Source organism: Schistocerca cancellata, chromosome 6, assembly GCF_023864275.1.
Source record: "Schistocerca cancellata isolate TAMUIC-IGC-003103 chromosome 6, iqSchCanc2.1, whole genome shotgun sequence".
NCBI lineage: Eukaryota > Metazoa > Arthropoda > Insecta > Orthoptera > Acrididae > Schistocerca > Schistocerca cancellata.
In genome coordinates, this window is record NC_064631.1 from 421,381,103 (window position 1) to 421,399,819 (window position 18,717).

At 42.8% G+C, this 18,717-nt stretch overlaps 1 protein-coding gene and 1 pseudogene across 1 annotated transcript in view; both read right to left on the reverse strand.

Moving 5' to 3' along the window:
• Nucleotides 1-18,717, reverse strand: part of LOC126088359 (integrin alpha-IIb-like) — a 269,521-nt gene that overhangs the window by 225,808 nt on the left and 24,996 nt on the right. The window contains exons 4-5 of the mRNA XM_049906497.1: nucleotides 17,725-17,825; nucleotides 14,012-14,072 (exon numbers count right to left, since the gene is read on the reverse strand). Coding sequence (XP_049762454.1) covers nucleotides 14,012-14,072; nucleotides 17,725-17,825 — 162 coding nt within the window. The remainder of the gene's footprint in view (nucleotides 1-14,011; nucleotides 14,073-17,724; nucleotides 17,826-18,717) is intronic.
• LOC126089768 (5S ribosomal RNA) lies at nucleotides 11,662-11,779 on the reverse strand (annotated as a pseudogene).

Genomic DNA, 18,717 nt, shown 5'->3' on the forward strand with positions numbered 1-18,717 from the left:
TTCCTCTCCTGTGTCAGACTTCATCTCGGAGCAGCACTTGCAACCCCATCCTTCAATTATCTCTGGATGTGTTCCAGTCTCTGGCTTCCTCTACAGCTCCCTCTATTACCATGGAAGCCTTAAGAGATGTCCTATCATCCCGTCCCTTCTCCTTGTCAGTGTTTTCCACATTTTCCTCTGCGATTCTGCGCAGAACCTTCTCAAAATGGTTCAAATGGCTCTGAGCACTATGGGACTCAACTGTTGAGGTCATTAGTCCCCTAGAACTTAGAACTAGTTAAACCTAACTAACCTAAGGACATCACACACATCCATGCCCGAGGCAGGATTCGAATCTGCGACCGTAGCGGTCTCGCGGTTCCAGACTGCAGCGCCAGAACCGCGCGGCCACTTCGGCCGGCGAACTTTCTCACTCGTTGCCTTATCTGTCCACTTAACTTTCAATATTCGTCTGTAGCACCACATCTCAGATGCTTCGATTCTCTTCTGTTCCCGTTCTCCCACAATCCATGTTTCACAACCATACAATGCGGTGCCCCCACGTACATTCTCAGAAATTTCTTCCTCGAATTAAGGCCTATGTTAGATACTATGAGATTTCTCTTGGTCAGGAATGCCCTTTTTGCTAGTACTAGTCTGCATTTTATGTCCTCCTTGCTCCGTTCGTCATTGCTTATTTTGCTGGCTAGGTAGTACAGTTCCTTAACTTCATCTACTTCGTAGCCATCAATCCTGATACGTTTCGCTGTTCTCATCTCTGCTACTTCTTATTACTTTCGTCTTTCTTCGATTTACTCTCAGTCCATATTCTGTACTCATTAGACTGTTCATTCTATTCAGACGATCATGTAATTCTTCTTCACTTTCACTCAGGATAGCAATATCATCAGAGAATCTTATCGTTGATACCCTTCCACCTTGAATTTTAATTCCACTCCTGAACCTTTCTTGCTGGGGGGCCGGCCGGAGTGGCCGTGCGATTCTAGGCGCTACAGTCTGGAACCGCGAGACCGCTACGGTCGCAGGTTCGAATCCTGCCTCGGGCATGGATGTGTGTGTTGTCCTTAGGTTAGTTAGGTTTAAGTAGTTCTAAGTTCTAGGGGACTGATGACCTCAGAAGTTGAGTCCCATAGTGCTCAGAGCCATTTGAACCTTTCTTTTATTTCCATCATTGCTTCTTCGATGTACAGATTGAACAGTAGGGGCGATAGACTACATCCCTGTCTCACACCCATTTTAATCCGTGGACTTCGTTCTTGGTCATCCACTCTTATTATTCCCTCTTGCTTCTTGTACATATTGTATATACTCGTCTCTCCCTATAGCTTACCCATTTTTCTCAGAATTTAGGACATCTTGCACCATTTTACATTGTCGAACGCTTTTACCATGTCGACAAATCCTATGAAAGTGTCTTGATTTTTCTTTAGTATTGCTTCCATTATCAACCGCAACGTCAGAAATGCCTTCTTGGTGCCTTTACCTTTCCTAAAGCCAAACTGATGACCACCTAACACATTCTCAATTTTCTTTTCCATTCTTCTGTATATAATTCCCGTCAGTAACTTGGCTGCATGAGCTGTTAAGCTGATTATGGGATAATTCTCTCACTTGTCGGCTCTTGCAGTCTTCGGAATTGTGTGGACGGTATTTTTTCGAAAGTAGATAGCATGTCGCCAGACTCATACATTCTACACGCCAACGTGAATAGTCGTTTCGTTGCCACTTCCCCCAACGATTTTAGAAATTATGATGAGATGTTATCTATCCCTTCTGCCTTAAGCTCTCTTAAATTGTGATTCTAATGATGGATCCCCTATCTATTCTAATTTGATTCCTGTTTCTTTTTGTACCGCATCAGACAAATCTCGCCCCTCATAGAGGCCCTCAGTATACTCTTTCCACCCATCCGCTGTCTCCTCTGCATTTAACAGTGGAATTCCCGTTTCACTCTTAATGTTACCACTCTTGCTTTTGCGTTTTGACTTTCCTGTATGCTGAGTCTGTTCTTCCGACGATTATTTCTGTTTCGATTTCTTCACATTTTTCATGCAGCCATTTCGTCTTAGTTTCCCTGATCTTCCTAATTATTTCATTCCTCAGTGACTTGTATTTCTATATTGCTGAATTTCCCTGAACGTTTTTGTACTTCCTTCTTTCATCGATCAACTGAAGTATCTATTGTGTTACCCACGGTTTCTTCGCAGTTACCTTCTTTGTACCTATATTTTTCTTTCCGACTCCTGTAATTGCCCTTTTAAGAACTGCCCATTCTTCTTAATCTGTAATGCCTACTGAGCTGTTCGTTATTGCTGTATCTACAGCCTTAGTGAACTTCAAGCGTATCCTGTCAGTCCTCATTATTTGCATATTGTTTCTTTCTGACTAATCTCTTAATCTTCAACCTATTCTTCATCACTACTAAATTGTGATCTGAGTCTATAACTGCTCCTGGGTAAGCCTTACGATCCAGTATCTGATTTCGGAATATCTGCCTGACCATAATGTAATCTAACTGAAATCGTCCCGTATCACACGGTCTCTTTCAAGTATACCTCCTCCTTTTGTGATTCTTGAACAAAGTATTCGCTATTACGAGCTGAAATTTATTACAGAACTCAATTAATCTCTCTCCTCTCTCATTCCTTGTCCCAAGCCCATATTTCCTTGCAAAATTTTCTTCTACTCCTTTCCCTGCAACTGCATTCCAGTCCCCTGTAACTATTAGATTTTCATCTCCTTTTATGTACTGTATTACCCTTTCAGTATCCTGATATACTTTCTCACTCTCTTCATGTTCAGCTTGAGACGTCGGCATTTATACCTGTACTATCGTTGTCGGTGTTGGTTTCCTGTCGATTGTGATCAGAACAACCCTATCACTGTAATGTTCACAACAACTCACTCTCTGCCTTACCTTCCCATTCATGACGAATCCGACTCCTGTTAAACCCCTTTTCTGCTGCTGTTGATATTACCCTATACTCATCCGACCAGAAATCCTTGTCTTCTTTTCATTTCACATCACTGACCCCTACTATATCTAGATTGAGTCTTTGCATTTCCCTTTTCAGATTTTCTAGCTTCCCTACCACGTTCAAGCTTCTGACATTCCATGCCCCGATTCGTGCAAGTTATCCTTCCGTTGGTTATTCAATCTTATTGTGATTGTCACCTTCCCCTTGGCAGTCCCCTCCCCGAGATACGAACGAGGGACTATACCGGAATCTTTTGCCAATGGAGACATCATCATGACACTTTTTCATTTACAGGCCACATGTCCTGTGGATACGCTTTGTGTCTTTAATGCAGTGGTTTCCATTGTCTCCTGCATCCTCATGCCGTTGATCACTGCTGATTCTTTAGTCTTCAGGGGCAGTTTCCCACGCCAAAGACAAGAGAGTGCCCTGAACCTGTCTGTTCCTTTGCCCTCTTTGACAAGGCCGTTGGCAGAATAATGGTGACTTCTTACGCTGGAAGTCTTTGACTGCCAAGTTTGATTATTAATCAAAATTTAAGCGGTGGCGGATTTCGAACCTGCGACCAATGACGTTTTTTATTACTAATCAAAGATGCTACCCTCTTTTTTTATAGTTGATCACATTTTTGTTCTATATTGTTCGTTGAATTTGTTCGGGGGGACATCCGATGACATCCATTCAGGTTCTTCGTTGATCCGTTCACTCAGTTTTTTATTACAGAGGGGAGATAACCCTATGAGCGAACACGTTGAGCTACCGTGCCGGCGATCATTTTGTTCGTTATGATTCTTTGTATTTCGTCGTAGCGGACGTCACATGGCATCCGTCGAAGCTCGTTATTGATCTTTTCACTCAGTTTTTTTATTACATATGGCAGCCAGCTTTCCGACCGAACACGCTGAGCTACCGTGCCGGCAAAATTTTACAGTTCAGATGAGTTTTGAACTCACGACCCTCCATGCAACAGTCTAGGATCATAACCACTACACCACGGTGACTGTGCTTGAATGGGCTCCTGAACAGTCTGTTCTAGGTAGGTCGCATACAAGGCATTAAGTAATGTTTCGTAGGACGTCTTGTCACGCACACCAGTTACAAAACTGTAATTTTCCCATTGGATTGTTGGATGCTTAAAGTCTCCTGCAAGGATAATAGTATGGTTGGGGAACTTAAACCTGGAGGTTTGGAGTCTGTTGGTCGATAGAAGGATCCGAATATAAATGTATGTCCACCTTTGATACTGAGCATTGCCCAGACAATCTCTCATACATTTTCAACTTCAGTCCCTTTGGAAGTGAGCTTCAATTTCAGGAGTTAACCAGGTTAGCATACCTTGTATAATGGTTCATTTCAAACACTGGTTCTTCGTTGTAAATGCTTCGGCAGTTAATCACAAGAATTTTAACACTCTCGCCTTTGTTGTGTATTTCTTTGTATCTTATACTGGCATTTCCGAGTTCCCTAGAGATAACCTTATCTACACTGGTTGGAGAGTCGCCTAATCTAAAAAAACCTTTATGTGCACCTCACAAACAGTCAATTACCTTGATTGCCTCTGATGTATAGTGCACACATGGCCCGTTTAATGGAATAGTGAAATTCTCAACCCTATGGCAGGAAGTCGCAGAACCTTCGAAGTTTTTGGATCAATCATTCCACTCGACTCAGAGCCAGGAGACCCCGATTGTTTTGGGGACAATGCTGCAAGTCGTGGGCTTCGTTAAAACAATGTGTGCAAGGCTAATCTTCTCAGCCTTCTCTGCCAGAAGCTAAAATTATCCTCGTATGATTTCAGTCCGGACGATAGACATGTTTTTTCTGTTGCAGAGCAGAACAGTAATTGAGGAATAAAATATTGTTGAAACCAACTGGGACAACACGAAGTGGACCACACCCCTCCAGTATTTGTCAATACTCGGAAGGACCGAAATACGTACAAACAAGTAGTGAGCTTATTGCCTCAGACTGTGGGAAAGACAGTGTCAAGAACACCTGATTCACCATCTCCCCAGCAGTGCAGAACGGACAAAACGATACTTTGTCAAAGGGGCTAGATGTAGTTACCATACCTAGGGACGATGCAAGAATGCCTTTCAGGCTGCAAACTTTGTATACAAGAACCCCTGCAGCTCTGAAGCTAAACATTAGGCCAGCCAAGAACGATGAATGGTTCCAAAACAGGAGCACATTCTGACACCAGTACAGGGGCATCGTATGATCGACTTCTATAAAACCCTCGCCTACCTTACGCTCACTCTCAGTCTGGCCATTCCATCTGCATCACTGATACCGATGGAAGGCCAACAAGTTTTAGGGTGCCCTGGTGAATACGACGAAGTGTTGCCAGCCGGCGACAGCTTGGAGTCCACTGCTTGGAGTCCGCAGCCATCTGGCTGTGGAGGAACTTTCAACTTTGTGAGCTACATTCCTGCCAGTCACACCATGACTACCTAAAAACGAGGGGCGGGCCGACCTTCTGTGGATGAAGAACCGATCTGCCTATCTGCGAGTTGTTCACCTTGGGAGGAGTAAAAGTACTGCCTTACTAGCCGGCACCGCCTCTTAGGCTTTCCTCCATGTCGCAGTTGGGTCTTCTGCCTACACGACATCACCCAGCAACTGACAACAGGGGCATGCAGATTACTGAGGCCGCGCCTAAGCGGAGCTGCTCTCAACGAGAGCGTTGAGACTCCGACAGACGTCCACATCAATGCCAGTCTGCAATGGCGCTCCGGCCGCCACACCCTCCGGCGACAGGGCCGCGCCATTGACCTGGGGTTGCGCCAGCAGATTCCTCGCCGAGTGCTGACACACTACCCTTTGCCTCTGTGCAACGTTCCCGGCTTCAGTTCCAGGCCGGGTCGGGGATTTTCTCCGCCTTGGGACTGGGTGTTTGCGTTGTCCTCGTCATTTCATCATCATTTGGGAGAGTGGCGAGACTGGACAGTGAAAAGATTAGGAAATCGTGTGGCCGCTGATAACCACGTAGTTGAGCGCCTCACAAGCCAAACACTGTCATCATCATCATCATCACCACCACCTGTGCAAGGCGAGCACAGCACGTCCGCTGCTAGGCCGGTCTGTGAAGAACACAGAGTGACTGTAAAACTCCCGGAAATAAATGCCGTTAATTCAATGATGTCTTATTAGCGCCTTGGCGCACCACAGGACCCCACCCCCACTGAGTGCACCTGGTGTCCGTCCCATCCCTTGTATCATTTTCATCAGAAGTACATTTGAACTACTGACGATTAATTGACCTTTACCCTATTGCATTTGCCTCATCTTCAAACACGACACAGCAGGTTTCCGAACAGGTAACGTTAATCTAACTGGGTCAGTTTCGTTTTCAGTGAAAGACAGGACCTGAGACTTGTTGCTGAGGGGTTTCTGCCCCTGCCTCCTCTCTAGATGGTGCCAAGCTCTACTAGTGATGCGCCTCTTTCACTCTAGGGAACTAGTAATGATAGATCCCTTATTTCCTGTGAAATAGGCAGGATCCATAGGAGAGGATAAAACTTGAGGTACCTTTGCTAATTCTAGTACTCGACTCTCAGGATACTTCCAATGGTTTGACAATAGTCAAGGCGTCAACTTACTCATCCTCTGTTTGAGACTAGTATTCGCAGAGGGCTTTTTCTAAGTTTTACAGAACAGTAAACAAATAACTTTAAAATCAGCTTGCTGATTCTCTTTTAATTGCTGCATCTGTTGCGCTAAAAGTATTACTAATTCTCGTTAAGAACCAAAGGAATTAGTGCACAAAACGACAGTTCTGTTCAGGGAACAGGAAACGTGGAATAAAAGTTACTAACTTCCTGGTTCGTTTTCCAGGTTACAATCGCTTACAAACTCAAACATAGTGTTAACTTTTGGTACATGGAAATAATATTCGTTCTGGATAAATTCAGGTGCTATTCGTTAACGTGTAGTACAGGGCTTGCTTAGCAGGATACTAGTCTTGCCACTTTTCTGAGAAGTTTCAAAACTAATTTAGGAAATTCTGTCTTATAAAATAAATACGCCGCACAGCGAAACAACGCAAAAAACGAAAAGGAATCTCAGTTGTTGCTTTACCCACAGCAAGCGTCGATTTCATCTGACACACGAGGCAGCAGAGCGATAGGACATGGTGAACAGAACAGAAGGCGTGACCAAGCACATCCTCTGATTGGTTGTTACTGTTTTATATGCCCTGTAAATAGCTAGCTATCAGTCATAGAACGTTAAAACAAACATATCTGTTCCTATTTATGCTAACATGAATGTGGCGGCCTACTTCACATTAGTACCAAATTTCACTACAGTTCTTTCCCGCGACAACGTAGAGGTGTCGTACGATGGGAATGTCGTCACAGTCCCTCTTACCCACATTTTACCCCTTCTTTTGACGCCTCTGCGATGGAGGTCGGAACCGCGACACCTAGCGCTGAAACCAAGCGCTATTGTTACGGTTGACCGGGGAAAACATTTCTGACTTACCGCCGCTCAATTGAAACGGAAAGGCCTCAGGGAGCGGCATAAAAAGCGTCAATGACACCATCCCTTTCCTTGGGATGTTGATTACCACACATTTCGCGGTCGTAAACGACGGTTGCTGTGTGATGGGCAACAGGAAGACTTTCTTGACATCCTTAGACACTGTTGACACCCGGGGACGTTTCAACCCTTCTCTGTGGACGGAGGCTGCATCCCCGATGAACGTGGTCGCACCATTTGGAGTGCAGCGAGACCACAATCTTTGTTCTCATGTACCGGGTTGGAACCACTATGGACTGTTCAAAACCGTTCGACGAAACTTGAACGTGATACGAAGCAGCAAAGGTCCTTATGCTTTTTCAGTGTTCCTGTTTCACGGCCAGGCATGATCACAGACATTGACACACACAGAAATAAAGCGGCAAAGGATTCCTCTACGTTTCTCTAGTTTACAAAACGTTAAGTGGCGTCCGCCCACTTTTATCAAGTAATTTAATGATGTTCCATTACAGAAGAAACCTGCAAAATACTCCTAGAGCCTGAAGGCAGGCAGCTGGCCTCAGACATGTGAAGTGGTGGCGTACCTGCAGGCGCTTCAGGCTACTTGTAAAGGCACATTTTTAAAAGTCACAATAAATGCGGGCAGTTGCTACCGAGGGTTTTGTTGAAGTGGGGGATCTTAGAGTGATGTGAAACAGGAACACTGAAAAGCATAAGGATCATTTGCTGCTTCGGATCACGTTCAAATTTCGTCGAATTGTTTTGATTCGTACATAGTGGTTCCAACCTGTCCACGAGAGCAAAAATTCGGGTAGTGCTGCCTTCCAAAGGGGTGTGATCATGTTCAATGATGATGCGAGCCTACAGGTCCATAGAGAAAGGGAGAAACGTCTGAGGATGTTAGCATTGTCAAAGATTTTCAGAAACACCTTACTGTTGCTTATTGCACAGTGTACTGTCGTTTACGACTGTGAAGTATGTGGGAATCAACGTCTCAAGGAAAGGGGTGGTTTTATTTGCGTGCTTTGTGTCACTCCCTGAGGCCTGTTCCTTTCGATTCTGAATGGTGGTGTGTCTGAAATATTTTCCTCAGCCATGCATAACAACACCACGTGATTTCAACACTGGGCGTCGCGATTCTGCCCTCCATCGCAGAGGCATCAAAAGAAGGAATGTAATGTGTAAAAGAGGCGGTGCGATGACCTCCCCATCACGTGACACGTCTACGGTGGCATTGGCCAGAACTGTGATGAAATTTAGTGTCAATTTGACAACATTAACCCATATGACACGTGAACTTCTCAGCTCTGGCCTTTTTTCCACAAGTGTGGATACCTTGCTGTTTGAAGCGTCATCGAGACTGAGGGCGCCACACTTCTGCACCATTACAGAGCGAGGTTGCAGGCAGCTTTCAGCCAAATTTCAAACTTATTCCTCGGAGTGGGAGGCAGTTACGGGGTTTCGAAAAAGTGATTCATTAATTCTGTTGTGCAGTGCATGTTTGATTTGAACTACACACATTACACGCTACGGGTTAAACACCTCATTTTCCAATCAGTGCACTCGACGCCTAGCATCATTTGAAAAATGACACTTGGGGCCCACTCTATACACCTCCAATCATGTACAGCACAGGTTGTTTCCCCCACCGTGGAGTGGCCATCCGCGTGGCACCCGACTTGAATAGTCGATTGAATGCAGTTCTCTCCCGAATGTTAGCGCTGATATTGGTTGATATGTATTCACTGACAGCAACAATTCCTGTAGGTTTCGAAATCAGTTTTCAGTGACGGGACGTGACACTAATCCCAAGTCCATGTTGGTTAGGATCTTTCTACGACCACTGTTGTTCAGCCATATTACGTGACTGCAGGTGGTGCACCACACGTAATAGACACGTTTGATAGTCTGCGTTGATACACCAACCAATCTGGTGTATTTATGCATGGTGTAGTCATGAATAAGTTCAGACATGATAGACCTTTTCTCTCATTAAGTCACGTCTCCACAGCGACCCAACTTATTGTGTTGGTACCACACAACCGACTCAAGTACAAAACACTTTACTGCCGATACCTAAGTCAGCGTTGAGGGCTGACATGACCGTCTGGTGGCAGTTCTACACCATTAGCACTCCAAAGAGACCAGTGTCCTCTTTTAGGGGGTGATTAGTACTTTGTCCGGTGTGCTAATTTTGGATTGCTTTTTACATCGTAGAATCAAATAAGATGAGGTTAAATGTGACTGAAGAATATCACTTTCAGCTCAACGTCAAGTTACTCGATGAGAGTCAAGAGCAAGTCACTGACGGACGGCCGCGCGGGATTAGCCGAGGGGTCTGGGGCGCTGCAGTCATGGAATGTGCGGCTGGTCCCGGCGGAGGTTCGAGTCCTCCCTCGGGCATGGGTGTGTGTGTTTGTCCTTAGGATAATTTAGGTTAAGTAGTGTGTAAGCTTAGGGACTGATAACCTTAGCAGTTAAGTCCCGTAAGATTTGACACACATTTGAATCTTTGAACACTGACGGACGAAATCCCAGGGATATCCAATGGAGCGACTGGCTTGACTAGGGAACAAGCGGTATTTGTGTTGCACAGTAGAAATGTTGAGCATTCAGAGCAACAACTGAACTGCTATTGTCCTCTTGGTGTTATGTCTACAACTTTGCTTCCGCCGTTTTGCAATAGTTGGCAGTAGCAGTATGTGGTGGTGCACTTGGTAAATCGTACGTGCCATACAATAAGGACAGACATTTTAAACATAACGCCGTCAAAATATTCGGCGATTTGTGACAGCATCATAAAGTTATTACTGATTGCTTATGTCAACTCGTGAACCCAGTTTTTGACATTTGGGGCAAGTTGTAAACCAAAATGCTGGGAACATCTATGGTGAGGTACCTATTCGCGAAAGAACGTGCAGATAATGGTTTTAACGCTTCAAGAACAGTGATTTTGACGTCGAATACCAACATGTCAGTGGAGAAGAAAAGGTTTTCGATGCTACTGAAACCGACGGAAACTATCACAGGAAACAGTTTTCGAAAGCAACTGACGCATTTGATCTGAGCACGAAAGACAAACGGCCACACTACAGCGATGAACATGAAAAGCTGGTTTTACAACATGACAATGCTCGACCACATGTCGCAAAACCCATCAACACATACTTGCAAACGTTGTAATGGTGAGTCCTAACCTATTCTCCAGACATTGATTCCTATGACTACAACTTTTTTTATATTTTTTAATTTTTTTTTTATCAGTGGCTCACGGCCTGAGTGACCATACTTCCGGTTAAGTGAACAGGTGCAAAATTGGATCGATTTCTGGATCTCCTCAAAAGACACCCACTTCTTCCAGGGTTCTTGTGGAACAATTTATGTAGCTGTGTCATGTGCCACGTACTGAGCACTGTCACCAGCTGAACTGGGGTGCATGTGTGACAGTCGAGTCAGTCGAGTTGCACTGGGTCGCCACTGGCCTGCAATCCTGCATCAACTCTCTACCGTCCCCCATCCTGTACTGTAAGTCGATATCACACGGAATAAGATTCTCCATGAGTGTGCTTTCTCGAGCGACGGCTTCCTTGCAGGCTCTGTCATCTGCTAACCAGCTACTTGCAGGGAGCTGTTCGTGTTTTACTTGACAGATTCGGTACTATTTTCCTTGTAAGGTAACCTGAATACTACCTGCACTGGACAATCAGGAATCCTGTTTGAGGTCTAACGTGACAGCCTGCAGGGCTGAAACTGTCAGACAACGCCGGTTAACTCTTCAGATGAAGAAGAATGTCACATGCCCACCAGCCGACTTGCAATCTTTCTCAAACGGTTTTAAATAAACTATTGGGAAAAAAAAAATTGTTCTTTGACATCTTGTAGCTTTATTTGTCAGTTTCATGACGACTCCTTTCATTTCGTACAGGATCATAGTTATTGGGATATTTCGAGATTCGGTAAAGTCCTCAAAAAAAAAAAAAAAAAAAAAAAAAAAAAAAAAAAAAAAAAAAAGCACTCCATCTTCAGGCCAGGAGTGACCTACCGGGACCATCCGACCGCCGTGTCATCCTCGGAGGAGGATGCGGATAGGAGGGGCACACCGCTCTCCCGGTCGTTATGATGGTATTCTTGACCGAAGCCGCTACTATTCGGTCGAGTAGCTCCTCAATTGGCATCACGAGGCTGAGTGCACCCCGAAAAATGGCAACAGCGCATGTCGGCCTGGATGGTCACCCATCCAAGTGCCGACCACGCCCGACAGCGCTTAACTTTGGTGATCTCACGGGAACCGGTATATCCACTGCGGCATGGCCGTTGCCCTAAAGCCCTGCAAGAAATTCTTAAAATTTGCAGTGAAAAATAGGGGTCACTATGAATTAAAATTTGGTGCATATTACGTCATATGTTGCTGCATATGAAACGTATATAACATATTGAACCATTTCTTTAAATTTGGAAGGATATCACTATCTGTCTCCATTCTTGAGAAAATGGATTGTGTGTGGAGCGCTCCATCCTGAACGCGCACCCCAGCGAAAAAGCGAGAATGAAATATTCACTTCATCCCTTGTATCTCTTAAACAAGGTACCAAAAATTTTTTTGGAAGGTGATAGCATACAAAGAGGAGATTGTTTTGTCATATGATTAACATACCAAACTTCCATTTCTAAAACGATATTTAAGCAACCACAAATGTTTTCAGTGAAATGATGTAATTTTTAAGGGCCTTCGATAGCTAGTGAAACGAGAGTTCTTGTCAGTTTTGCAACAATATAACTGAAAAAGTTACACATTAATTTTTATACTGACAATATCAAACCGATTAATAGCACATAGCATGGCATGTCTTCCTTCCTACTTGTACACAGAGTGAAGGGGTGTACTTTCCCACCACAATTCTGTGTTAGTTCGTCAAAGACATCGTTAATTTATTTACACCTTCATGGGTAGTTCATTCTGAAATTTAAATGGTTAAATATTTCTTAGATTATACAGAAGTAAAATTCTTTGGACAGTTTCGGTCCATATAATTCATTATTAAAAATACACTGGGGTTTACGATTCCGTTGAAATTTCAAAAGAAGCAGCGATTTATTTTCGCCCGGTTTATTATTCCCTTTATTCTTCTTCAGAGGAACGTTGCCAGTGATGAGTTTTGAGAAATACGTAAGTTCTCTCGTTGGTTTGTTAAAATCTGTTTCTTTTACCAAAACTCAAACAGAGTTTACAAATATTCACCTCACTAACATACTAGTGCAGTTGAATTGCGACAGAGGCCTGGAACAGTGTGTTATTAAACTAGCAGCTGATGAAAAGACAAGTCAATAGTCTATATAAATGCCCATTCTCGGGATAAAAATAATCTGTAATTTCTTCACTTTTATTTTTCAAACCAACAGCAATTCCCATTTCACCAGCTATCGATGGCCCTTAAAATTACAATATTTCATTGAAAAAATCTGTAGTGGCTTGAATATCGTGCTAAATATGGATGTTATGCATATTAATCATATGGCAAAATACTCTCCTCATTGTATACCATCGATTGTCAAAATCTTGTTTCTGTATCTTAAACCTACTATGACACACAAGGAACGTGTCACATCATTCTGGTTTTTTGCAGACGCGCAAATTCAGGTCAAAGCATTTTACATGCAATCCATTCTCTCGAGATTAGTGATACATAGTGATGCCCTTCCAAGTGTAAAGAATAATTCAGTACGTTCGCTACATTTAATACACATCAACCTATGACCTAATGTGCACCAAATACTAATTCATGACGACCCCTAGTTTTCACTGCAAACTTCAAGAATTTCTTGCAGTAGTTTACCTAATCTCGAAATTTCACGATAACTATGACCATGAACGAAATGATGGGCAGTTCATCATGACGCTGACGAATGTAGCTACAATATGTATGAATCCATTTTTGTATCCAATAGTTTCTTTACAATCGTTTGAGAAAGATTGCTGATCAGCCGGCTCGCGCGCTTTACTGTCCACACAGTCAAACAAGCCTGCTTTCTTCCACGCCGAATCATACACCGTGTAAGAGGTTCAGCATGCGAGGTAACCACCACCCCTTCCTGCTAGCCCGCAGTCAAGTCCGCCATCTACCAAACTTACAGTAACCATACTCTGTGTGAAAGGGGTTAACTCTGTCGCCAGACGTCCTGCACCGTAGGCACTCCGCCACCACTGGATCAGCGACAATATTGTGTATTGCCAGGGTATACAGTGCAGTGGCTACAAAGAAGGCCAGAACTAGTCTTTTGTTTTTGATGCCCGACGCTATGATAGTTTCTCTGCTAGAGCAGTATTACTTCCAGCTTTTTGGTGGCATCTAAACACACAGGACTTCTGCCGTTTGCTTTAGTGTGCACTTTGTTGGATTCTTAAGGAGTGCGAGGCAAACAATACAGGTAGCAGTCACCTCGAATGCATGAGGGGATAAATAAGATGACCCACACAAAAATAACTCCAGTGGAGTAAAAATTTGAAAGCTACAAGAATTAATAAGCACAGAAACTAAAATTAACATACTTACCATTCTTATCCCGAATTTCTCCCCGGACCTTGACATGTACTGGTTCAAGCTTGTCCCTTGCCTGTACACAAAGATTATGTTTAATGACAATGGAGAGCAATTCGATTACATATTAGAGAGAAAGTGGTGCTCACCTAAGCCAAGTTGACACTCACTGCAGTGGCTGATGGGAGAGACATAAGCGGGAAAAGCTTTTATGGTGTCTCTCATTACCGAGCAGATTGTCAACATGGTTTGCGTAGGCAAGATGTATTGTACAGCAGCCTCAGATATAATAAAATGCTCTGCCTGACAAAAAAAAAGTGAAGCACGCAGAGAAGCAAACGAAATTAAATTTCACGGTTTGAGAGGGTGTATGATGTTATTTCACTGATTAAATATCGAGTCAAATTTGCAAAGAACTGGCAGTATGAAGTTGTGGCCTTCTGAGCCGACTGTAAGGACTGTTTCAGTCGAGAAGAGTGTCATAAAGTTCTTTTATACTCTTGTTAGGCAAGCTGGCTCACAATTGTTTAAACGCTCTTTATGTCCCTGATTCTGGCATTGTCATGGAGTTGACGTCTGGATTAGTCCCACATATGTTTTATCAGCCACAGTTCTGAGGATCTGTTGACACCAAGAGTACTTGAACATCACGCAAACAGATCGTAGAGACACCTGTCATACGTGGACGAGCATTGTACTGCCGGAAAATGGCACCATGATACTGTCGCATGACAGGTAGCACATGAGCAGTAAGCATGTCCGTGACGCACAATTCCCTCAGTCACTACCAGCCATGAGCCAAAGGCATTTCCAATGGCTCCCCACTCAATGGCTCCAGGAGTAGCACCGCTGTGCCTCTTCATAACGATGGAAGAATGAGTCCTCCCCAGAGATCGCCACCATACGCGCTGACTCTGGTCATCGAGTTCCTTCCCTTTACAACCCCTTCCAGTCATGGTAACAGCACTAAACACAAATAACACCAACGTACACTGGTGGCCGTCCTAACTCTTACAGAGAATTGCAACTAATCGTTCACATTCCCGCTGATGGTGTGTGGTTATATGAAGTTACGTTGACATCCGATCATGTCTTCTAGATGCTTCACTTTTTTGTTGGGCAGTATATCGCGGCGATTCATTAAGTGATTCAGATGCTGTAACACGAATTAAAAGTAAGCAACACGCATATTCTACCAGAACGCAGTAGTTCAGACTTGTACATGTAAGAGGACAGCACAAAGTAAACATAAACAGTACCAATCCTTCTTTGTAAAAACATTTGACATATAAGATATATTTGTCAGTAAAATTATCATTCAAATGAAAGGGCTTTTAAAGTAACTAACTACGGTTCAAAGATGGTATGGAATATGCAAATTTTAATAGCATAATTGAAAATCACATATAAGAAGCTTTAAAATGACAGGCACTTTTAATCAGTAATGTAATATTTACATACGTTTTCTTTGTTTGATGTATTGCGATAGACTGACAGATTTAGGTTGTAGAAAAATTTTCGCTACCAGTCACAATAAAAGGTTATTTATTTGTCACACGACCGGTTTCGGGCTTGCGCCCATCCACAGGTGTTTATACAGTAATGTACGCGTTTATATTGGTGGAGATCACTGTCTGCTCTGTATGAGCAACATCTTTACACCTGCTACCTCTAAGATCTTTGACCACAGCCCACATGTTTGTATGTTAACACAGTGTATTTCATGAGTGCACATCGTAATAGTGAAATATGCTGCTAAACTTTATAAATCTGAAATATGGACGTGAAAATGACTGAAATGTGGACGTGAAAATGATAATTAGTGTGTAACTAAGTGGAAAAACTGTCACCACAGCGTAACTACGATAATGATGCTTCATCTTTATATCGGAGGAAGGCAATGGCAAACCACCTCCTCTAGGACCTTGCCTAGTCGGCGGTGCGGGTCTCTCGCATCGTTCCCTACGCTCCTCGGACTATGGGACTTCATCATCTCATCTTTATGTAAGTACAGATATATTTTCGACAAATTCTGCCTTGCCACTTACAATTGTCCCACTTGTGTCTGCTTAGTCACCAGCAAGTAATTTTTTTGTATTCATACAGTGATCTCCAGCAATATAATCATGTACATGAGTGCATAAACACCTAAGGATGGGCACAAGACCGAAACCGGTGGTGTGACAAATAAGTAACCTTTTATTGTGATTGGCAGCGGAAATTTTTCTACAACCTATAAAGGAACAGTCACGGAGTTGAACAGCATCCAATATGGATAAAATTCACTGACAGATTTACTATTTTTGTGATTGAAGGAGAATCAACAGGTGTAGAAACGACTAAAAGACCTTGAAATGAACAGCATGAAAAGACAAAAAATGAATGGGCTTTTCTAAGTACACTAGACGGTTGAAGCATTACAGTTACAGGGAGGAGGTGAGAGCCTATTTAAGAACGCGCATTACGCGCTTCATTGTTTAAATGTTTTCCAGTTGTGGAAGACCTAACTATGTCAGTGGCGACAGAATTCGGCCTCGACACTTGATTAAAATCTCAGCGAGTGACAGGAAGTAAAATGTTTCCGAGTGGATCACTGCGCAGTTCAACCGAGACATTTTCAAGGCTGTCGCATTTGGTATTGGAGCATCACAAGTGATTCCTGGATTCTAAAACTTTTCGGGAAAGATGAACTTCATGTGAGCATTAGACTACATCGTTGTGAAGAAATTTCTGCCTTGAAGGGGTGCTTTGGACTTAGTCACATTTACAACCGGGGAATAAAACATGAACTTTTAGTTTCTAGTGATACTTAAAATCTTGTGTTAACTTTGCTTGATAGATGCTAGTACGCTGCACTACATGAACACTGGTGTGTGTGAACTTGCACTGTACTGTAAATTAAACTCAGGTCCGTCAAACTATGTCGGTAACTGGCAGCGTTATAAAACCCACGCCCGATAGGTGTTTTAGAATCTGTTTGTGTTATTGAATTTGGTACGATCCGACCGAACTACTACTTGCAACCGGGTGTAATTGGTAAATTCATTTCGCTAGCGCGTTTTGAAATTGCATATTTAATGAATAAGTTATATTTTTCATTCAAGTTGTTAACGCTGTACCGTTTGCGCTCCCAAGCTACGGGTACTTATTTATGGGGCAGACACCATGAAAGTTAATTTGCCGACTACATGCATTTACTGGTAAGACGACGTATGAATGTAAGTGTATGTGACCCGACCCTAAGACGTAAGTGACGGGGCGTCGCTATTCAGTTGAGGATCAAACATGTCAGTCCAACAGCATACAGGGTGAGAACTTTCACTCTCTTATATCCCCACATCATCTTAGCTGCCCCATATCAAACACAGTTAAGAATATAACTATTGCCTTTAGACAATGCACCTTATCGTCATTTCATGTATCTTCAGTACTCGCAATTAGCCAACGACGTGCAAATGGCCACTGCTACTGCAGTACAGATCAGGCCTATTGCAATAATTATCCATATATAATAATTACCGTCAATAATCACACCAGTGTAATAATAGCTCAGTGTGTCCTTAACTGACATGTTGGACAGATATGCCGACAAGAATGTTCGCTTCAGGAATTCAAGAAAACGTTAACAGAGAGAGAAAAAAAAATTCGTTATAAAATAACAACTGTGAAAGGAAATAATAATTATCAGTATCATATTACAAAGCATGTAATACCTAGAATGTACTTGCCTTTATAGTCCATGTGACGTTTTCACAATGGGTCTTTCCTTTTGATATAGTTACTGGTCGACTATCTGCTGATCCGTCGCCACTGAACACCATTGTCGCTTCTGGAAAAGTATCGAAAGATACATCTGGCAGAAAAATGGACGGTAAAAACAAATTTCATAGTCTAGATTAATTGAAAGTAAATTCTTTTTGGTAACTGTCCCACACCACATCCCTCTTCAAAGAGGAATATGACGTCATTTAATTACAAGAAGATCTTACCTACAGTGACAACGGCTGAAAAAGGTCTGAACCTATAATTGCCTAATCTTACATAGACTTGTCCACTATTACTGACGGCACTGGTGCTAGGTAACAAAGAGACACGTGGTGCAGTCGTTAAAACATTGGATTTTAGTTATGGTCAGAGTTCAAATTCCCATTGGGCCCTGGTTCAGCTTCTATGCAAAGCCATGGTTGAGTTATTCAAACAATGTTAAGAGTAGAGAAAATTTTAGTGACTGGGAAAAAAAAATCGCAAGTAGTGTCCCACAGGGTTCAACTTTTAGTCCACTTCTATTACATATTAATGACCCTCTACTTAACATTCATCAAGCAGAACTCATACTTTTTGCAGTTGATACTAGTGTTCCTCCAAATAAGATTAGAGAGAAAGTGATAGAAGAAATTGATGGTGATTTTCAAAGACTTATTAAGTGGTTCTCAGAAAATGGGCTATCCCTAAGGTTTTAGAAAACTGACAATAGTTAGGTACAACAAATAGAGTCATACCAACAACTGATGTAGCACATGATCAAACATTAGTAAAGAGAATAGCACGTTCCAAAAAATTTGGGTGTACAGATTCATCTAAGATTGAACTCGCAGAAATTTGTTATTGAGTTTCTCAAACAATTAACTTCAGCTACTTTGGCTCTTATGTATTTGCGTCTTGGAAACAGTCGAAAATACTTTCTAATATATTTTGCACATTTCCACTGCGTTATGTGTTAA